The sequence below is a fragment of the Corythoichthys intestinalis genome, chromosome 12 (assembly GCF_030265065.1).
Source record: "Corythoichthys intestinalis isolate RoL2023-P3 chromosome 12, ASM3026506v1, whole genome shotgun sequence".
NCBI classification, from domain to species: domain Eukaryota; kingdom Metazoa; phylum Chordata; class Actinopteri; order Syngnathiformes; family Syngnathidae; genus Corythoichthys; species Corythoichthys intestinalis.
The window spans coordinates 34,952,851-34,977,081 of record NC_080406.1 but is presented as its reverse complement, the minus strand read 5'-3'; the positions used below and the strand labels follow the sequence as shown (position 1 = coordinate 34,977,081).

The 24,231-nt window shown below is 37.2% G+C and overlaps 1 protein-coding gene across 1 annotated transcript in view; it reads right to left on the bottom strand.

The window, feature by feature from the left end:
- The window catches only part of LOC130926924 (glypican-6-like), a 199,086-nt gene that overhangs the window by 58,492 nt on the left and 116,363 nt on the right, over positions 1 to 24,231 (bottom strand). Inside the window, exons 5-6 of the mRNA XM_057852250.1 lie at positions 6,429 to 6,559; positions 408 to 551 (exon numbers count right to left, since the gene is read on the bottom strand). Of these exons, the coding sequence (XP_057708233.1) occupies positions 408 to 551; positions 6,429 to 6,559 (275 nt within the window). The remainder of the gene's footprint in view (positions 1 to 407; positions 552 to 6,428; positions 6,560 to 24,231) is intronic.

The window sequence follows — 24,231 nt, the reverse complement described above, 5'->3', positions numbered from 1 at the left end:
CAGCACGTAACCTTTACACCGGTTGCATCTTTTTTAGCCCTCAAAGCTGAGTCGGTAAATGCACAAATCGGTGTCCAATCCTGCAAACACTCAGCCCATCTGATATGAAATAAAGGGCTGGCTTCACAGCAAACAATGCCGCGGTCAGTTCCTGGAACATGGCCTTCAGCCCCGTCCTTTCTGTTTGCCGAGCACACAGACAGGTGGGAGAATATCACATGTCGTGGCACGCTGAGTAGCTCTGGGAGACGGTTGATTGGTTAACAAACACCGATCGATAGAAATGGGATGAGAACGGAGAATGAATTGCTGTCGGCAAATCGGCGGTTTTAAATCAAGGGTGTCAGAAGCGAGAAAGACAAATGGTGTTTATGTCGGGAAAAGCAAATGCCACTCGGTGCCCTCACCAGTCTCTCTAGGCTGGTGCCAGCTGCTGTGGTGGGATGCTGTTCTGGGCTGTAGGGCCTGAAGCGGACGTTGAACACGACCGGAACGCCGCGGGCAGACCTACTCATTCCTGAGGGTTTTGGCTGACCACAACCTTGAAAAGCCTGCAATTACAAGAAACATGGGCACCCGACGGTCAGGCTCTGAAAATACTTTTTTGGAATAGACGGAATGAGACAAATCATGGTGTTTTCTTTGAGACTTTGCGATTCATTGAACACCACACACTGCTGGTATATAATGGACTCCAGGCTGAGGTAACCACGGTGACGCTGACGTTGATTCAACCAGGCTGCGACCAACGTTATTTTAGCTTTATAGCTTTTGGAAAAACACCACATATACAACCATCAGTGTATTTGTTGAATGGGAAAGCCAGTAGTGTCTGGGAATATCTATACAGCTGTCCACATGTTTTAACAACCTGTTTACTCTGAAAGTCTCAATTTGATTTAATTTCTTAATCAGAAATTCCAGGTATTCACAAGGAGCGCTTATCTAAAATAAAGATCACAGACCCCATATAGTTATTGTGACTGTGAATGCCAGAATATTACCGTTAACAAAAACAAGAAAAAAGTTCATGAACAGTATAGTGCTTTAGTAACCACAGTCGATATCTGTCGAATATTTTTCAGAAAAAAAAAACCTGAAAATCATGGTAAAAAAAAAAAATAAAAAAACAAATCACAGAGCATTTGGTTATAAGGACGTAGGACACTTGCAAATATTCTGGTTTTGACAGAATATAAAAGAATACTGGAATATAATTTGGAAGGATTTGTGGAAAATAATAGGATATGCTATTCCAAAAACATTCAAGGTGCTTTATTTGAGGAATTTAACCCGGGAAATGATTCAAAAGGAAGATGAGTACCTTGTCAAGGTGTTGCTGACGGCAAGTAAAAAAAGAAATCACGAGACTGTGGTGTAAAGTGGATCAGCCAACTGAGGAGCAGTGGATGTGCACTGTGGAAGAGCTATGTGAAATGGAAAGAATTACGTTTAGATTAAGACTACAAGAAAGTCAATTTGAAGAGAAATGGAAAAAATGGAGAGACTTTAGAAAATAAAAGAGGACACGACTTTCAAATGATTAACAAGAACTTTGACATGTGGACTAGATTATTCAGGAGAGATTGAAGTCTGGGCCCCGATACTGTAGACTAGTGTTATTTTTATTTATTTATTATTATTATGATTATTTTATTTTATTTACCTATGCATGTTTTTTTTCGTGAATTGTTAGTGTGTCCTGCCGCGGTTTGTGGTTTGTCGATACACTGGATGCACTGTAAGTGTGATTGGTTTAATAAAAAACAAGTGGAAAACAAACAAAAAAAAAATCCTAATTATTTTGTTCCGTGATATATAAATGCAAGCAGTCTCAATGGTGGTGATGTCACTGTGCTCCTTTTCTCTTTTTTAAATTATTTTTTTCATTAAAAAAGAAAAAAAAAAAAAATTCCCCTTTCCTTTTTCTTTTGCCTGTCCCGTTCAGCTGCTTAGACATGGAGAATGAGAATCTGAGTGTCCTTATAGGCTGAACAGTTTACTCCCGTGGTGGTTGTTCATTATTGTTTTATTCATTAGGAGAACACAGCGGACAGAAAAGGGTTTTGGGGGGACAGAGAGAAAGGAAGCAGACAGATGAGGAGAAGAACAAACCAACAAACAAAAACATCTTTAAACACCTATACTACCTGTGAACATAGCGGTGCTATCGCAATCTAATTATATTTACCCGTGGACACCATGTGTGGGCAGGCTGTGGGCCTGCTAACTAAGTGAAAAGTGGAGGGAATGTAAGCCGGAAAGAAACGTGATAAGGCAGGGTGGGGCGTACACAATTCCGGGATGTGAGGCGGGGAACCCAGTATTCTGAAAATCCCCTGTAAGTGTTGATAGGATGACACCCTACTATATGCTACCTGATCGCTAATCCTGGCACCGGCAATCTCATTTAGTAACTGAATGTGCCTCGTTGCACCTAGTCGTGCTTGAACTACCTTCAATGTGTGATAATCATGCAGAAAAAGTGAAGTTGCCTGCCCCCATCAGACACAAATTTATTTAAAAATTATGTCGATCGGTTGTGCTACGTTTGTGCTTCTGCTGTAAGACGTTTCGTTTGTTAGATATTTACAATTCTTTTATAGGTTAATCTGAGGTCGACCAGCCCACTCATTTTGATTAAAAAATTGCTAGGATGGTGTCAATCCTTTGTGCTACAACAGTTTTGTAGATATTAGGCTCTTAATTTGTAGTGATGACATAAAATTCCCCCCCATCTACGCGGAACGGAACCGCAATGGTGCCATTCGTTTGTGCTAGGTTTGTAATCGTTTGTGCTGTAAAAAATTTCGTTTGTGGTGCTATCGTTTTATAGATATTGAGATATTAATTTTGAGTGAGGACGTCACTCGTGACCCTTCCGTATCCTAATAACTCCCGTGGCTGACAAAGCGTACCAACTCTCTCAATAACAGACGCGTGTCACACCAACGAGCGCAAGCGTAGCACAAACGAATGGCACCCACAACTCACTCACCACCTACCCCCATCACCACCTGGCACACAGCGGGACCCCTACGGGCCACTAGGCCTGGGGCAGGAGAGGACCCCCACCCGGAATGGGCCACACTCCGCCGCCCCGCCGACGACCCTGCCAAGGCCGAAGGCCCACTTTTTACAGTTGTTTTCTGTAAAACAACCGTTAAAAAAAATGTTCTTTTTACAGTACTTTGTTGTTAATATGACATTATTCTTTTATGGTTTTTCGTTTTTTTTTTTTTTTTAACGGTCCAGTTCTAGCAACCAAAGCTTTTTTTAATGTATTTATTTTTACGGTGAATCCTAATGTGAACAAAAATACAAGTAATTGTTTTAACAACCTGGCACATCACATTATTCTATTTTTCTAATTTTAAGATAAGACATTATGCAGCTCTTAGTGAACACATTGTTTTGACAAAGCTGTCAACAGGAACTAATAAAGAGCAAAGAAGTTAAATCTCTTGCTATGACTAAATTAATCTAGATAGGTATTATTCTACAAATTACTAGGTTGCATAAAAGATTTGCATAAAAACAAATTGATAATTATTAAATGGTTATTGAATATTTGCTTTTACAATAAAGTATTGATTGCTGCAATAGTGTGTTCCATGATTGATTGCAGTAAACAGTAGAGGTGGGAATCTTTGGGCACCTAACGATTCGATTACGATTCAGAGGCTACGATTAGATTATTAAATCGATTATTGATGAACCGCTATTAGCTGCTTTTAATGTTTTGTACATTAGTTACAAAAACTGTTAAAAAAAAAAAAGCCTAAAAAGCCTAAAAAAAAAAAAATTTTTTAAAGCCTCGCAGGCTTAAATAAACGACTGTTTCAGTATTAACAGTTAAAACCAATAAATAATATACTCAAATCCCCATTCTGTATCAGCAGCTTTAAACTACATTCTATTAATTTAATGTTTAAAGTTGTTAAAAATGCTCCCGTTATTCCAAAATTTCCCTTTTGTCTACTTTCGACATGTGAAAGTTTTAAAACTATTTTAAAGATAGATTCCAGTCAATATTTTACCGATTTAGGAGTATTTTAGATAAAAAGTTCATTAGGTTCGCTTGGAAGGTTCGCTACAACAGCCTTGCAGGGAAGTCTACTGCTTTAAGATGGCAGCTGTTTACTAACACCCGCATCTAGCTTTCTGTACATGTGCTGCTAACTCCACCGAGTCTATTTCGCATCTAGGCCTATAAAAATATGATATCTACTGTACCATTATGTGGACGTACTTTGTAGCAGCTGTCTGAAGCAGTCAGGTATGTTGTTGTTTTTTTATCTCGCGGCATGAATTGAGCTAGAGCCATGAGTTGAGCATTGGCATTACCCGAGGGTCCGGATAATGACAAGCATGATGTTTAGCTACTCTCGCTCTGTTCCTCATTGTGTCCCGAAGACCGCGTGGCGCGCTGAGTGTGTTTTACTTCCGCTTTACTTGACATATTTCAATAATCGGTATTTGGATGTTTGTGAATCGTTCTCGAATCTTCCACGGCCGAATCGCGAATAATCTAAGAATCGGAAATTTCGCACACCTCTAGTAAACAGACATTTTAGTGATTGATAACTATAGACATGTTTAAATCTGCCTTGTCATTTTAACCGGTTTAACCCGGCCCAGGTTACACAGGTCACCTTCAAGGAGAAACAAGAGACATTGAGATCTAATCTATCTGGGACATTTAACAAATCATATTGTTGCAATTTATTACTTGCCAAATGCTATTGCTTCATGAAATGTATTTGATGTGCAATAAAGAAATGCTTTTGCTTATTATTGTTCACAAAGAAAAAATGTTTTGTCTTGAAGAAGCCTCTTGCCTGGTCAAGGGCAGAAGAGACCGCTTTGCTTTGCTGAAATGTGCTGACACACATGTACAGTATATAATTCCACCTACATACACACACATAGCCAAACAAAGACAAGGAGTGTCCCCAGCTTGCTTCCCCTTTTTCCCTTTTTAGGGCAAGACACCTGTCTGTTGCGAGGGCAAACCCAAATAAAAAGCGAGGTGAAGGAGGGACTAGTTGGAAAAAATACAGAAGCCTTGCAAGCTTTTCAACTAAATTGAGTGCCTTCTCTCCTTATTTTGGGTAATATTATAAATGTCTACCTAAGGATTCATATTTGAACTTGACACAAATTAAAATTGGTCTGTCTTCCCTTTGATGACGATAGTGTCTCCAAGTTCCAATCGATTGGATGTCAATCCCCGCGAATGGCAGCCAATTAGTTAATAATAGAATTTTAAAGGACTTTACAGGCTCAAAATTGTCCAAAAACAATAACATCCCCTTATCTAAACCCAATAATCATTTGAGGAATTTTTTTGGGGGAAAAATAAAACAGACTTTTCTACAGCATTCCTCTTCTGCTTTGACAATATTTGAGGATAACCTTGTATATTTTGCAAGTGACCGTGCTACAGGTCTCTGCATGTCATTCAAGATAATGAGCTCTGACACGCTTCTTCTCTGAATTACTCATTGCTGTGAACTGCAGTGATAACTTTGTGTATTGGGACTTTTGTAGCTGTGCGGATGTGGATTACTTTGACAACGCTATCATCTATATGTGAACTTATTTTTTTCCTCAAGCAAAAAGTTCCCATTTTAATGTGCACTAAAATGTGTCCTGTTTCCAAAAATGGCACCATTTTGACCAATTTTCTAAGTTTATAACATTTGTCTCAAAATGGAAGTTTTTGAAACTCATTGTAATCATCTCAAAATGAAGGACACAAAACTTCCCAAATGATGGAACACGGTGCGGTTGTTGCAAGTGTGCGTTCAAGATAATGAGCTTTGTGTACACATAGCTTGACAAGCTTCCACATTCAAGTGTTTTCAAGCATTTTTTTTTTTTTTCAGTTTTGGGTTAACGCTGATCATTTTGACAACTTTGTCAAATGTACATGGAACTTTTCAAGTAGCTTTTTGTGGGCATCCATCTGTTTCACTTCATATTGTTTGTTTGTGGGACTAAAAAAATACCACCAATGTGAGCAAAATTCTTTAATCAACAACTTTTAAACAGTTTCCCTTTATAGCATGTTCTTTAACTGAGAGTGGGGGGATGTGTTAATTTTTTTTATATATATAGAAGCCATCATCTGCTTGCCATAAATTTGAAATAATTTCATGCATATTTTTTAACTTTAACTATTTTAACTTCTTTAACTTTCAATTTTTTATTTCACTTCTCTGAACCCTGTTTCTAAATCAATCATTTTCATGCATGTAGACCCTAACATTATCCAACCAGACTCTAGCATATAATTCATACACTTGATACCTAAACTCAGACTTAATGAGGATGTTAAATTATACACCTAAGACTCCAGCAACGTAGCGGTGTGTGATTTACTGCTGAAAAAATTGCAGTGTAGGCAACAGCACATACAATACCTTATAGGAGACTTGAGCGCTGTTGTCTTGCATGTTCATAATGGCGTCTGAAATCTTGACATCAATGGGATCCATGACAGATTCGATGTTGAAGGGTCCTTCAAGCCGTAAAACCACCAGAAGCATGGCGTCTGTCATAAAAGGGGTGAAATAGTTTTGTATTATGGGTGTAAATCACCAATTTTATGTTGATATCATATCGATTCTTTGGGCAAAGACATGATACAATGGTACCTCGACATACGATTTTTTTCGACAGCCAACTTAAAATTTCACTCGCCATTTGTTTCTAAAGCCGACGACATGCTCGAAATACGACATTTTATGACAGTGTCGCCGTTTCTTTGTTTTACAGCAGGACGGACTCACGGCGGATTTTCATGTAAGAGAAATTAACACGGGTTCCAAGAAGGTTAGTGCAGGTGGTGAAAAAAGAAAAAAAAGTGACCCTTACCATTGAAATGAAGAAAAATGAAATGATAGTAAAATACGAGCGAGGTGTGCGCATCCATGAACTGGCTCAACAATACGGCCGTAGAATGTGTAAAATCTTGACGGTCCTCCTCCAACCTCCACTCGCCTGTCTTTATGAGTTAAGGTGACAATTATTATTGTGGTAACAATGCCAAAGAAATTATCATCTTCGTCAGCTTTTTAATCATTTATTTCAGAAGTTGTGCAACACAACACACATACTGTCCGCCACAGTTGACACCAACAACCAAACATTAAAAGAAGAAAGTAAAATCTCTACTGCACCTTTCTCTCTGTCATGCCACCCACGCGGTGCGTTCAGGTACATCACGCAAAACACGTCCGCCACATTAGAACCCGATATGTTACATTATCAAAGCATTTATTATTATTATTATTATATTATTATTATTATTACGATTTCTGTTAATATTTTTTGTTTTGCTATGCCATTTTAATAGTACCAGCAGTATTTATTAAGAATTTAGTGTAGGTTTTCGGGCTGTGGAACGAATTATTGGAATTAAAATATATTCTTATTGGAAAATCCTGCTCGACATACGAACAGTTCGACTTACAAACAAGGTCCTGGAACGAACTAACTTTGTATGTGGAGGTACCACTGTATTTGCCGATATTGCCGGTATTGCAAAGTGTGCCATGATTTGATTCAATTCAAATGACTTTTTCAATTTAAATACGATTTTATAAACTTTTAACACAATCAGTTACATTTCAAGAAAAGCATATATGTCAAATTCCCGCCACAGGGCGCAGAGTGATTTTGCGTGGCTGGCGAAAGTAATTCATGTCCCTCGACTTGGTCGCTAATATAACATGTTAGTAAGATTACTGTAGTCCTCGATGAAAGGTTGAGGATTATAAGAAATTACCGTTTTTTTGTTGTTGTTTTTTTTTAACCTTTATACATGAATAGAATAGAATAGAATAGAATAGAATAGAATAGAATAGAATAGAATAGAATAGAATAGAATAGAATAACCCTTTATTGTCATTATACAGTTATACAACTAAATTGTGGAGCATCTCCCTTTACAGTGCAGGACAAGTAAAAATCTTGAAAGTGATTTAAGTAGAAGAAAGAAGAAAGTATAAAATCTAGATAATTAAAAAATATGTATGAGAAAGTCCTATGTTCAGGCAGTGCAAACAATTGAAGTGAAGTAGCAGCAGTTGACTGTGAAGGCATTGAATATTGCACATTAATATTGCATGTAAATAAGTATTGCACATATAATATGTGTGAATATAAGTTAAGTAGCAGATATTGACATTGAGGCATTGAATATTGCACTTAGTAAGTATTGCACATTGTATATTGCATGTAAATGAATATTGGACATTGGGTGATATAGTGGCTGTTCAGGGTGGAGATGGCTTTAGCAAAGAAACTGTTCCTCAGTCTGTTTGTTCTTGCTTTTAAACACCTATAGCATCTCCCAGAGGGGAGCAGTTCAAACAGCTGTCCTTGAGGATGTTTAGAGCTCTGCTGAGGCATCAAGAGGAGTAGATGTCCATCAAGGGAGGGGAAAGGACAGCAAATGATCCTCTGCGCCGTCTTGACTGTCCACTGAAGTCTCTCCTTGTCCGCAGCAGTGCAGCTCCCGTACCAGGTGGAAAAAATGTATGTCAGCAGGCTCTCAATGGATGAGTGGTAGAAGGCCAGCAGCAGCTTTCTATCCAGCTTGTTCTTCCTGAGGACTCGCAGGAAGTGCAGACGCTGCTGAGCTTTCTTTTTGATAGCTGTTTTGTTTGCTGTCAATGAGAGGTCATCTGAGATCTGGACTCCCAGATTAAGGGATAATGTCTTTATTTATTTATTTATTTATTTTGATAAAAAGAGAATACAGTATATTCATTACGATTATATTTAATATCCTATTCAATGATATTTACTGACACGTTTTTCCATAAGAAACAAAAATACTGAAGCGAATCCTGTTTTTCCTCTTTTAAAAGAAGAAAATTAAAAAAGTAAATAAATTAAAAACAATATAAACACATTACATATAATAGATAAAGTATAATAACAATAGAATATAAATACCTTAAAAATTACAATTTTTAAAAGATTTTTACTGTTTTGCTTCTTTTTTTAGTATGTATTTTACATTTAAAAATGCAAATACATAACAAGAAAAAAACAAAAATAATAATATATAATATAAGAAAAGTCTCAATTAAGAGGATAAAAAAAAGAGGATTTTTGGACAGTTTTTAGGTCTCAAATGTCTTTAAACTATGAAACTAGTAGTTGATTAATTTGGTCATTGATTGGTTACGGATCTGCGAAAAAAAATGACAAAAAAGACTGACAACCCAAATAGCCAATTAATATAGCAATCCATATTGATGTTCTGTTACACCCCTATCTTCTGTATTTATTTTTTACAACAACTTCATTTGTTAAGTGTGTTGAAAGTGATGGGTTTGAGCATAAATGAAAGCTAAAACAAAGCTAATTCTGAAATGTAATATAGTATTATAACGATTCATATATGAAAATAACATACAACTATTTTGTTGCACTAACTGGTTAATTAGTACTTGAGTTACTGTGCCGCACTCTTGACTGTATGTTTGTAAAAAAAAAAAAAAAAAAAAAAAAAAAAAAGGCTCCTTTATTGTTCCTTTTCTGCATTTTGATTGCCAATGATGGCGATGGACGTCCAATCCATTTGAATTGAGAGGACTGGCAGTGTATGGCATGATTTAAGCAAGCATCTGTCATTATTACAAAATATCTTGTTAGTTCCCACCTTTTCACCGCACCAGCACCAAATTATTAGGCATAATCGCCTTTCAGGGTAAATTAAATCTTTATGTTGATTGACCCTGTCATGTCAAGCAGATTCCATTTGGCGGCGCGCGACGAAAACACGCTGATGAGTCATTGATTTAATGAAAACGCCAAGTAGCGATTGGTAGAGGCTCCAGGCACTCCGGGAAGGTCAACGCCTCATTAACGTCACCATGTGAATGTGAGCCAGAGCCTCATTGAATCAAGATGCTAACTTTTGTTTTCATTGACATTAATTACGACCCTTTTAAAAGCAGCAGATTGAAATCCAGTATAGTGCTAAGGATGCTAAGGTTCTAATGATATCCAAAACCAAAGAGACGCGGTCCCTCATTTCAGTTGCGGTTGAACGATCAGGAAAAGCTAAAAACGATGATAATTGAGCCATGTAAATGCGCACTTAACCCCAAGGGGTGTGTATGCTAATGCAACACTGGCTTTTAAATGGCAGTTATGAGTGGAAGAAGTGGATCAAAGTGAAAAAAAAAATCTCAAACTTGAAATGGTAATGAAGCACACTACGACTACTTCTCTCCTGAGATGGTTTTTCTCTTTAGACGGATTTAAAAAAGCAACAACAAAAAAAACATTTTATTACCCAAGTAAGCATAAATTCTTACATTACGCTGTGACTGTTGATTTGCTGCCTTTTGACAATAAAGACCACACAATCACATTTAGGAGTATGATATTTTGCTAATGGATACTTGGCAGTACTTTAAAGCAAAACAGCCCCGTCTTCAGCGACTGATTTCTAAAGAAGGTCAATATACTGCCCTGCACAAGCATATGCGATAGAGTCCATATAAAGTTAAAATAAATGAAAAGAAGCAGAAGCAGAAGAAGTTAAAATTGTAGAATTTTCAAGTTTTGATGAAAAACGTATATATATATATATATATATATATATATATATATATATATATATATATACAGTGGTACCTCTACATACGAATTTAATTCGTTCCAGGACCTTGTTTGTAAGTCGAAATGGTCGTATGTCGAGCAGGATTTTCCCATAGGAATACATTATAATTCCATTAATTCGTTCCAAAGCCTAAAAACATACACTAAATTCTTAATAAATACTGCTGGCACTGTTACAAATGGCAATTAAACATAGAAAAACAAATAAGTTATAAATAAATAATTCAGAATAATATAATAATAAGAAGAATAATTAATAATTATTCCTGTAAATAATGTAACGAATCGGATTCTAATATGGCGGACACTTTTTACTGTCCCTGAACGCACCGCGAAGGTGACGTCTCAGTGAGATAGGTCGGTGCGGTAGAGATAATACTTTCGTTTTCTTGAGAGCGGTCAACTGCTTAAGACAATGGGCGTTTTGTGTTGGATAAGTTCTTAAATAAATGATAAAAACGTGACGAAGCTGGCGATTTCCTTGGCAATGTTACCACAATAATAAATGTCACCTTAACTTATAAATAGTGGCGAACGGTGGTCGGAAGAGGACCATGGAGCTGTATTGTTGAGCCAGTTCAGGGACGCGCACCCCAAGCTCATATTTTTCTATAACTTGCATCTTCATTTCAAAGGTAAGCATCACTTTTTTCTTTGTTTCTCCAACTGCATCAACTTTTTTTGAAAACTGTGTTGATTTCTCACACAAGAAAATCCACCGTGCGTTCGTTTGCAGTGCTGTCATGTCGTCGTATTTCGAGCAACTCGTCGGATGTAGAAACAAATGGCGGCTCAAATTTTACGTCGGATGTCGAAAAGATCGTGTGTCGAAGTGATCGTATGTAGAGGTACCACTGTATATATATATATATATATATATATATATATATGTATGGCAGAAAAAAAAGACAAGACTGACAAAGCAGTTTCTGCTCTTGCACGCCTCTTTAAAATAAACTGCTGTATTTTAAGCCAAAAACACTGTTGTGTTTGATAGAACAATATGTCTATATGCTGCCATAGCAGATTCATCGCGCATTAAGCTCCCGAACTATTTTTAATTTGTCTGTTTTACCCTGGAAATCCCCGTTTACATAAGTCGTGCAACCTCTTTGGTTTCAACCCAGCCATTAAACGAATGTAATTAATTATATTTATTATTCAAAATGTCTGTCATTTTTAGATTGGAATCATTATTTGATGGCTGATATTTCATTAAAAAAAAAAAAAAAAAAAAAAAAAAGAACGGCGAGAAAATTATTCACCTGCATATTTTAAACTTTTTAAAAAATTACTTCACAATGAAAAAAAATGGTGTCTGTGAAAAAGTCACCAATATCTAGGCAAGGCAAGGCAAGGCAAATTTATTTATATAGCACAATTCAACACAAGGCAATTCAAAGTGCTTTACCTCACATGAAGATCATAAAAATCACATTTAAATCAATACAACGTAAAAACCAAGACGAAAGATCGCATTTAATCACAAATAGAATAAAAATAAATAAAAATAAAACAAAAATAAAAATAAAACAAAAACTACTACTACTAATAATAATTGATATCAGCAATGGAGATAAGCACAAGAGGAATAGAAAGCAAGTAGATTGAAATATATAGACAGTTATGGATATGCAGTGCTAAACAAAAGCGTTTTTAGCCCTGATTTAAAAGAGCTAACAGTTTGAGCATACTTCAGACGTTCAGGTAACTTGTTCCAGAGGTGAGGAGCATAATAACTAAATGCTGCCTCACCCTGCTTGGTTCTTGTTCTTGGAACATGCAGAAGACCGGTTCCAGACAACCTTAGGGGTCTAGATGTCTCATAGGAATCTAACAAGTCAAGCATGTATTTTGGTCCAAGGCCATTAAGTGTTTTGTAGACGAGCAGTAGTATTTTATAGTCTTTCCTTTGACTTACTGGAAGCCAGTGTAGCGATTTCAAAACTGGTGTAATGTGGTCCAGCTTCCTTGTATTTGTGAGGACTCTGGCTGCAGCATTCTGTACTAGCTGCAGCTTCTTGACTGATTTTTTTATCCAGACCTGTAAATATACCGTTGCAATAGTCCAATCTGCTGAAAATGAATGTAAGTTTTTCCATGTGTTGTTGAGTCAGAAGCCCCTTAATTCTGGTTATATTTTTTAGGTGGTAATAAGCGGATTTAGTGACAGACTTTAGATGGCTATCAAATTTTAGGTCTGAGTCAATAATTACGCAAAGGTTTCTGACTTGATTTGTAGCTGTAAGTGACATTGTGCTAAGTTGCCTGCTTATCTTTGACCTTTCCTTTTTTGGCCCAAAAATGATCACCTCTGTCTTCTCCACATTTAACTGGAGAAAATTCTGGCACATCCATTCATTGATTTGATGAATGCATTTACTCAGGGAGACTAAGGGACTATAATCATGTGGGGACACAGATATGTACAGTTGTGTGTCATCTGCATAGGCGTGATAGGAGATGTCATACTGTTCCATTATCTGAGTTAACGGAAGCATATAGATGTTAAATAAGAGTGGTCCAAGAATTGACCCTTGAGGGACTCCACACGTGAATTTGGTTCGTTCTGACTGATAGTTTCCGATTGACACAAAGAAATCCCTATCATGTAAATAGGATGTGAACCACTGATGAATAGTGTCAGTAAGCCCTACCCACTGTTCCAATCTGCTGAGTAGTATGTTGTGATCAACCGTGTCGAATGCGGCGCTGAGATCCAATAGTAACGGAACAGATGATTTGCCTGCATTGGTATTCCGACGAATATCATTTAGGACTTTGATAAGCACGGTCTCGGTGCTGTGTTGTGGCCGAAATCCAGACTGAAATGAGTCAAAAAGATTGTTTTGCATCATAAATGTCTGGATCTGTTCGAACACAACCCTTTCGATAATTTTCCCCAGGAATGTTAGATTTGATATTGGCCTGTAATTACGAATGGTTGAGGCATCCAGATTAGGTTTTTTTAGGAGAGGTTTTATTACTGCAGTTTTTAAAGTCTGAGGAAACTCTCCTGTTTGGAGAGAAGTATTTATAATCTGAAGTATGTCTGGGGCTATGCAATGAAAAACAGTTTTGAAAAAATTTGAAGGAAGGATGTCAAGGCAGCATTTTGTGGGCTTTAATTTTGACACAATTTCTGTTAAAGTGGCATAGTCCAAGAGGATAAACTGTCTAAGATTGACGTGGGGGACATTTTGGGAGGCATTTGGTGTAACAGTTGTTAATCTGGAGTTGCACACAGTCTGTCTAATCTTTAGTACTTTGTGTGTAAAGAATGCTGCGAAATCATTACAGTCTGTGAAAAAGTCACCGACATCTACCTCATAACTATCGCTTATTTGTATTTTTTTGTTAATGTCGCATTTTCTCTGATATGTTAGGTGATAAATAATGGATCAGAACAGAAAATTAAAAAAAAAAAAAAAAATTAAAAGGGTAAATATATGAAAAAGAAAATCTCGACCACTCCTTGATGTCTGCGATTTCTACATTGCGAGTCTTGTTATATTACCATGTTTCACCCATAAAATCTCCCAAAAATCCAGCTGTGGCCATTCACAGCTGTGTGAAAAAACAGTTTCTGCTGTTGCACTCCTCTTAAAAAGCAAATGCTGTATTTTAAGCCAAAGCAATTGTTGTGTTTGACAGAACAATATGTCTAGATGCTGCCATAGCAGATTCATGGCGCATTAAGCCCCCGAACTATTTTTAATTTGTCCGTTTTACCCTGAACACAACTTACATTGAATTCTTTAAAAAAAAGCGACGGTCTCTTTGCAAATGAGGCGGATACAGTCGTTGCGTATTTTAGTGAAGAAATAGTCCAATTTCCACCTATTTTTGAAGTGTTGGCCGTCGCAGTCAACTTTTTTTTGTTGTTGTTGTTGATTGTCGCCATTTTAGAATATTGGGAGTAAAGAGTCACAGAGATAACGTTGCTTAGAGTGCTGCTGCCCTTTAGTGGGTAAATGAGGAGCAGCAGTTAGTGTGTAAGCTACTTCATATGCTGGTAGCAGTACTGCTGACCAATTTATTAAGTCTGTGTGCGGGCCAGACGTTATTGATTTTATGACAGAGGCTTTGACCAAGGGCTGCATTTGGCCCCCGGGCCGGACTTTGGACATATCTGGTCCAAAAGGTCCGTACATTTTTACCAATAATCAGAATTTCAAAAAATTACAGCATGATGGTTAAATTTATTATTTTGATAACGAAAGTGTGGCATGTTCGCCTCAAAGTTCTGAGATCGGGGTTCTTTCTCAGCTTTTGCCTTCCTGTGAGGAGTTTGCATGTTCGCCACGTGCCTGCGTGGGTTTTCTCCAGGTACTCCGGCTTCCTCCCACATCCCAAAAACATGCATGACAGGCTGATTTAACAATGCAATTTGTCTGTAGGTGTGAATGTGTGAATGAATAGTTTTTTTGTCTATACAGCCCCCTTAACATACACCTGAACACCGTTTAGCCCCTGTGTGTGAAAGCAATTTCCCGGGTCCACTGACACAGAGATTACGCGGACATTTCACGGGTTGCGTCTTAGTATAATTCCCTGAAAAGTCCCAGGACGAGACTCATCTGAAAGCAAGCGTTAAATTCCTGGGTCACAGCACGATGGCTGATGACGTAAATATCATGGCCGGTCGATCGCCACTTCCTCTTTCTTCGCAGTAAGATGAAAAACGGTTAACAAACATCGCAATTATCAACATAGCAAGCTGGAAATAGGTAAATGAAACCGAAAACATAACGAAATTAAATTGCTACTGGATCGTAGAGCCGAGGAAGAGAGTCCATCGTCCATCTTTGGAAATGTGTGGTTTATTTTGTTGCCGATGTTAAGGTCTGCAACTACGGAAACAAGGTTATACCTCAAAGCAGAAAACAACGGAGGGAAGCGTTCAAGGGTTTATTAAATACAAACAAAAATACACGCGATCGCGGAAAAAGCGGAATAACACAATGGGTGGGTCCGTGGTGGTAGGTCGACGGAGATCAATGATATTAACTTAAGCGGTAGGCAGAGAGCCGATACGACAACAAAACAAATACACTCAAATACCAGCACAAGGTAGGGGATTTCAAAACAAGGGCAGCAAACAAACATGCTCGCAAATGCATGAAATTCGAGAGTACAAGGTGTCGAATGGCACCCAGCAAGTTAATATCTCGGCACCCTTATCTTGGATCACCTGGGTTTCAATACAGTCTTGATGATCTTGAATTGGCTGCAGTTACGAAGTCGGGAATGCTCCCACAACCGGCTCTGTAACAAAACACGATCTGACCAACAGTATGTGACTGCCGATGCCGACCAAAAACGACGTAATGTCCGGGTTATAAAATCACGCCAGCAGCCCTCCCCACAGAGAGAGCGCCAATGGGCAACATGGGACAGGTCTGTGAAAGTGTCCAACCCGCGTCATTCCCGGGATATCGCTCCATGCCTGAAAGCAATGATGCAAGTAAATCCCGCGTCACATTACACTGGAATTTACCAGGATATGTGTGTGAAAGGGGCTTATGTGCCCTGCGATTGGCTGGCAACCAGTTCGGGGTATTCCAGCTACCAGCCACTTAGCTGGGATATGCTCCAGCACCCTCGTCACCCTTTTGAGGAAAAGTGGTTCAGAACATGAATGAAAATGCTATATAGGAATTGAACCATGACGATGGCTGATATAGTTTTCTTCTTAACAAGTTAATGACAATAGTGAGTTAAATAAAGATGTAAAAAAAAAAAAAAAAAAAAAAAAAAAAAGGTTCCAAGACCAAAAGACCAATTACTGTGTAAATAGTTAAACTATTCTAGACTGCAAAGTGCAGAAACTTTGAATGAACTTTGAACCCTTTCTCTGCCATTGACAGCAATAGAGATCCACTCTTCAAAGGCTGGCAATGAATGATCACATCCTGTGTTGGGGTTTAGATACTCTCCCCTTTCTTGTATCTTGTTTTCTCCACTTCCATTCGACAAACATTCACATTCGGTTCGCTCCATTTTACCCACCACCCTAATGGACACATGGATGTTGCCTTTCAAGCAAAATTGGATACTGTACATCTCACACTAATTGAAGAAAGATTCTGTCCTGCCTGTCATTCCTTATGTGGCTCGAGGTCACTAATGGTTGAGACACATTAGCTCAGCTCAGGCTCCGTTTACTTGCCAATTACGGTATGTTTGTCACAAAAAAAAAAAAAAAAAAAGAAAGAAAGAAAAAAAAAAAAAACATAACTGAGTTTGTTGACATTGCGAACGCGAAATTGCCCACGATGCATCTGCAAGGTTGTAATATGCAGGCTGCATCAATGCCAAATGGCCTTGTGAAGTAGCACTTCATCGGATGGCTTCACTGAAGCTCTAAGTGTAAATGACACATTCGTCTGAGAAGCAAAAAGTCGATGATCATCGCCTCGATGCATTTACCAACACTGAATGTCACTGCGTTGCTTTGTTCCAAACGGCGGTTGATGTGGTTGTTTAGCTGCCATTTTAACCCCTTTATGCCTGAATTAACATTCAACGTATATATATTAAATAACATCAAGACACTAGAAAAGTACATGAAAATGATAATGAAAAAAAAAACAAAAGCAAATCAAAGTATAAAAATATAAAACATTGACTTCAAATCAACATAACAGATAAAAAATTTTAAAAAGTAGAAGAATATGTAGAAAATTACTTAAAAAATAAAATATAATTAACTGAAAGTAACAATGTATTTATTAATTCCTCCTTTCCTTATTTTTATTAATTTATTTTAAAATTACCGGTATTATATATATATATATATATATATATATATATATATATATATATATATATATATATATATATATATATATATATATATATATATATATATATAATTACCTTTTTTTTTTTTTGTATTAGGATTTTCTCATTTGTAGCTGTATTTTTCAATTTAATTTTCCATATTTAGTATGTTTTTATTAATACAGTTTTTATATATTTATTTATCCCTCCGATACCTCATGTATTTTCGTTAACTGACTGCCTTCGATGTCCAATTTATTTGAAGTGGTTGGCGAAGGTTCATTCGCTGCCAACTCCCCACTTTAAATGGAATGTATGTCTACTAGTGACAAATTCATAACAAATTCACAGCAGAAGGATGAATAGATGCCACATGACTGGACATCTAGCATCGTCAATGGCACTGAAGGCATTAAATGTAAATTCAGGCACCATAGAGATAATCTGTTTTTGATGCAAAATAAACTTACTTTCAGCTGCTTTGCTTGTGTTAGAAAAAACAAGCCTGAACATAAAAGCTGTCAAGTACATGTAGTGACAATTTAGGTCAAAGGAGCCGACTGACTGGGAGAGAAAAAAAAAAGTCATTTTCATGGTATTTTAAAATGTAAAAAATGGAGTAGCCTCAAGCGTCAGAGATAATGGCAGTCATTCCCAATGGCGCCTGATGTTTTTCCTCACACTTATCAAACTGGCTTCTCAAGTCAGAGAAAGAGTGCCTACAGACACAGATGACATACTGTTGGCGACCACTAGTTCACAAGTTCTGGCATGCGGGAAACAACGTCACCTTAGTTGCTTTTGCTAAGGCTGACAAGCTTTCAACGAAGGTTTCCGTTGACTGCACTTGCGTCATGAAATATCATCCAATTTATGGAAAAAGTACATTTTAGACAGCAGTTGACAGCCACCGAATGAAAGTGACATGAAGAAATTAAGGAGCTGAATTATTTTGGTACAGAAGTCAACTGTAGCTACTTTTCAACTCTTTTTAATAATTCAAAATCATTACTATCATGTTTCAGTGGCATTGAAACGAACTATTTCGAAAAACGCTCGCAGTTAATAGGAACCAGAACCCTCCGGATAATTGAAAAACCGCGAAGTAGCGCAAAAAAAAATATATATATATATATGGATATATATGGATATATATGGATATATATATATATATATATATATATATATATATATATATATATATATATATATATATATATATATATATATATATATATATATATATATATATATATATATATCCATATATATATATATATATATCCATATACATATATATATATTTTTGTGTTCAATGTATTTATTCAGATTTAGCATTGAAAAGAGATACATTTAGGACATGTTTTTTTTTCTCCTTTTTTCCCCAAAGTATAATTAAAAAAAAACTTCAAATGTAATAAATATGATAAGTTTTAAACATGTTACTGTCCCAATGAATTATGTTTAAACAAGAATAAAGTATTGTAGTAGAAAAATGCTTGGCCTCATTAAATGCTTCATTGAGTGAGTCCACTCACTCCACTCCTCTGCTCACTTACACACAATGAATTGACACAGCAACTGTTTAACAAGTTAGACGATGATTGACACATGCGGCACGTTTAAAGTTCGTGACTGGCAAGATCACACACAAACATCTGTCAACATCTTTGACTTTAAAAAGCTAATTCAGTGCACAGCTTGACGAATAAAGAGCAGGGAAAAGGAGGAATGGAGGGAGCGAGGATGAGACTACGTGATCCATTCAAGACAGCTCATCTGTATTTTACTTATTTTTTTTCAATTGAAAAACAATCTGTGATGGGCTGAGGGCATGAAGTTTGAGGCGCGAAGCAGCGAGGGATCACTGTAGTCCATCTGAACTGGGGAATGGCTTCCCAGTTCAAATGGATTGGATGGCTGTCATCACCAATGGCAGCCAAATTTTTAAATAATATTTTACTGCACAGGTGTCGAAACTCGCTGGCGCATCATTATGTGTTGCCCCCCTAAGTAAATCATATGCATGTTTGTCTCTAAAATAAAATTTCAATAAGATTTTGGTTGTGCTCTATGAAAGATCAAGGGCTCCATAAATTAGATATTTTTTCTTTTTATTAGATTTAAAATGAGTGAATTTTGAAAATAAAAAAAATATATGTATTTTTAAATAAATAAATATTGACAGTACGGTATTTATTTTGACGTCCTATTTTTTTTTGTTTGTTTTTTAATGGAAGAAATTAAGAAATACATTTTGATTTTTTTTAAACATTCAAAAACAAATACACATATATATTTTTAAATCCCTTTTTTATTTAAAAAAATGTAAATAAATAAAAAATAATAATAATAATAAAAAGGAGAGAATCATTTGTTTTAGAGGGTTCAGTTTCTGTAGACAATAAGAACGGATCAGCTCTCGGCACACTCCAAAAAATGTACACGCACCGTTTTAACTTTCAAATAGGTGTTTTTCACTGTATATACACATTAGCTTTGTGTTTTCACAAATTAATGAATCAATTGTTGTATTTAACATGTAAGACAGTCAATTAAAACACTTATGAATAAGCCTTGCTTAATACAGTATATACGTAACATGATTGCACAAATTGTATGACTTTCGTCCCTCTGAGGTTGCCTTACTCAGCAAAATCTCAAGAGTTGATTTTTTTGGTGTAAATTATTTTTGAGTTGATCCGTGTTTGGGTGTTGTTTTAACACTAGCAGTGTTAAGATCGCTCTTGGCGCAATGTCAATTTAGTGAGTTGAACAAAGACACCCCTGGCAGAGTTAAATGTACTAGCAGAGTGAATCAGCCACTCTCAGTTTAAGTGCACGTATCAGAAAACAAAGCAGACGCAAAGACTTGTGGGTGAAGTGACACCACGACTGTATGTAGTGTTGTCTGTACAGTGAGGCAAATAAGTATTTAGCCAACCACTAATTGTCCAAGTTCTCCCACTTCAAAATATTAGAGAGGCCTGTAATTGTCAACATGGGTAAACCTCAACCTTAAAAGACAGCATGTGGGAAAAAAAACAGAAAATCACATTGTTTGATTTTTAAAGAATTTATTTGCAAATCATGGTGGAAAATAAGTATTTGGTCAATACCAAAAGTTAATCTCAATATTTTGTTATGTACCCTTTGTTGGCAATAACAGAGGCCAAACGTTTTCTGTAACTCTTCACAAGCTTTTCACACACTGTTGCTAGTATTTTGGCCCATTTCTCCATGCAGATCTCCTCTAGAGCAGTGATGTTTTGGTGCTGTCATTGGGCAACACGGACTTTTAACTCCCTCCGCAGATTTTCTATGAGATTGAGACCTGGAGACTGGCTAGGCCACTCCAGGACCTTGAAATGCTCTTGAGTTTCCAGTTATTTCTACAGCTCTGATTTTTCTCTGATAGAGTGATTGGAACAGATACTTCTTTGTCACAAAAAACATTCACGAAGTTTGGTTCTTTTATGACTTTATTAAGGGTGAACAGAAAAAAGTGATCAAATCTGCTGGGTCAAAAATATGCATACAGCAGCGCTAATATTTGGTAAATTGTCCCTTGGCCATTTTCACTTCAATTAGGCGCTTTTGGTAGCCATCCACAAGCTTCTGGCAAGCTTCTGGTTGAATCTTTGACCACTCCTCTTGACAGAATTGGTGCAGTTCAGTTAAATTTGATGGCTTTCTGACATGGACTTGTTTCTTCAGCATTGTCCACAAGTTCTCAATGGGGTTTAAGTCAGGACTTTGAGAAGGCCATTCAAAAACCTTAATTCTAGCCTGATTTAACCATTCCATTACCACTTTTGATGTGTGTTTGGGGTCATTGTCCTGTTGGAACACCCAACTGCGCCCAAGACCCAATCTTTGGGCTGATGATGTTAGGTTATCTTGAAGAATTTGAAGGTAATCCTCCTTCTTCATTATCCCATTTACTCTCTGTAAAGGACCAGTTCCATTGGTAGCAAAACAGCCCCACAGCATAATACTACCACCACCATGCTTGACGGTAGGCATGGTATACTTGGGGTTAAAGGCCTCACCTTTTCTCCTCCAAACATATTGCTGGGCAGTGGGGCCAAACAGCTCGATTTTTGTTTCGTCTGACCACAGAACTTTCCTCCAGAAGGTCTTATCTTTGTCCATGTGATCAGCAGCAAACTTCAGTCGAGCCTTAAGGTGCCGCTTTTGGAGAAAGGGCTTACTTCTTGCACGGCAGCCTCTCAGTCCATGGAGATGCAAAACACGCTTGACTGTGGACACTGACACCTGTGTTCCAGCAGCTTCTATTAATTCTTGGCAGATCTGCTTTTTGGTGATTCTCGGTTGAATCTTCACCCTCCTGACCAATTTTCTCTCAGCAGCAGGTGATAGCTTGCGTTTTCTTCCTGATCGTGGCAGTGACAAAACAGTGCCATGCACTTTATACTTACAAACAATTGTTTGCACTGTTGCTCTTGGGACCTGCAGCTGCTTTGAAATGGCTCCAAGTGACTTTCCTGACTTGTTCAAGTCAATGATTGTTCAAGTCAACAATCACTCACAAGAAATTGCTAATTCGTGTTGCTGTATGTATATTTTTGACCCAGCAGATTTGATCACTTTTTCTGTTAACCCATAATAAAGTCATAAAAGAACCAAACTTCATGAATGTTTTTGTGACAAAGAAGTATCTGTTCCAATCACTCTATCGGAGAAAAATCAGAGTTGTAGAAATAACTGGAAACTCAAGAGAGCCATGACATTATGTTCTTCACAAGTGTATGTAAACTTTTGACCACAACTGTAGATAACAAAGTATTGAGATGAACTTTTGGTATCGACCAAATACTTATTTTCCACCATGATTTGCAAAAAAATTATTTAAAAATCAAACAATGTGATTTTCTGGATTTTTTTCCCCCACATTCTGTCTCTCATGGTTGAGGTTTACCCATGTAGACAATTACAGGCCTCTCTAATATTTTCAAGTGGGAGAACTTGCACAATTAGTAGTTGACTAAATACTTATTTGCCCCACTGTAAATAGCTGGAGTGTGATCGGTTGAAAAAACACATACCATAATAATGAGCCTGACTTCTCTGCTTACTTTTGGGACGCAACGTCTCTCTGTTACCTGTCGCGAGTGCAACAGTGGGGTAAAATTTCCAGTTAGGCCCATGATCTGCACTAGGGTCCCCCACTCAACCAGGATATTAACAACATCACAATGAATATTTAAAATTAACACTCCTACTTTATGAAAACAAAAGGTGGTTACACATTTTGCATGTAAAATGTTTGAATAGGAATTGCTTGTTCAAGTAGTTTATCAAGGCTGACTTAAATCATTTAGGCATTTTTCATTTAATTACATACTTACCGTATTTTTCGGACATACGTCGCACCTGAGTATAAGTCGCGCCAGCCAAAAAATGCGCAATGAAAAGAAAAAAAACATATATATGTTGCACCGGAGTATAAGTCGCATTTTTGGGGGGAAATTTATTTGATAGAATCCAGCACCAAGAACAGACATGTCATCTTGAAATGCAATCTAAAATACAATAGAGAACAACAGGCTGAATAGGTGTACGGTATGCTAACATTACACGACGCTAGAAGTTAGATCGGGCCTAAGGAATCCAGCCCGACCGGCCTGAGGGTATTAAAGCCTGACGCGGCCCGAGCCCGATCAATTAACTTGATTCGCTTGCCCGAAAAAAAAAACGGAATTTTATGTTTTATTCCGGGCACGAGCCCGAAAAAAAAAAACGAAATTTCATCTTTTATTTGTGAGGATGTGATGCGTGGTTGCGTTTTGTGTGATCCCGTTTGTGATGATATACGCATAAAGATAACAATATATATTCAATAAACATTTATATCTTTTATATTTGCGTGTCTGTTCTAACAGGCAGATGGTGGATTTGACATTTATTTTAATCTCCTTGAGTTGGCAGAAAAAAAACAAGTTTTCTCAATGTTTAAATAGTCTACATATTTTTATGATGATTTTGCATTAACACAACAAAATAACGCTGGAAAAGTTACTTAAATATTTTTCTCGTATGAGACAAAGCGCTACATTCGTTTACATTCAGCGAAGCCGACACAGGTTTCCTATAGCATCTTCAACAATCAATTTGAATCCTTTCCATTTCCCACTCCTACCGCAGTTGTTTGCGTTTCAATTCCCCTGCCTTTAGTTTGTTTTTCACTCCTATAGCTGCTCCATATCGAAAAGGAAAAACCAGGATGCTTGCAGAGGGCGCCAGGAGGTGGGAGGGGAAGATTGAAAAGAGAGTGGGGCCACTGCGTTCACGTGCGCAAGCGTGCACAGCGCCTTCTCTGTTTTATCCAAATTATTTATTTCATTTAACATTCATACATCGTTTTAGTATAAATATATGAATATATATTTATTTTAAAAAAAGGTTAAGAAGAGAGAAGTCAGCCCGACCCGACCGTAAATAATCACACATAAGTTGCTCCAGAGTATAAGACGCACCCTCTGCCCATCTATGAAAAAAAACTGCGACTTATAGTCCAAAAAACGGTAAAGTTACTTAAAGCAGTTGTGTGGAAATAAGGTTCCTGCATAAATACTATGTTTCATTTTTTTGAGTACATGCACGCCATGCACGAGTTAGACCCAGAGGCTACAGTGGCAGTCGTGAGCAAAAAAGTGACAAACTCCACATCACACCTTTAATGTAACATATTAACTCATTGGCTGCCATTGAAGGTGCTAGATGTCCAATTTGTTTTGTCTGTGAGAGACTGGCAGCTATGATCACTGCCAG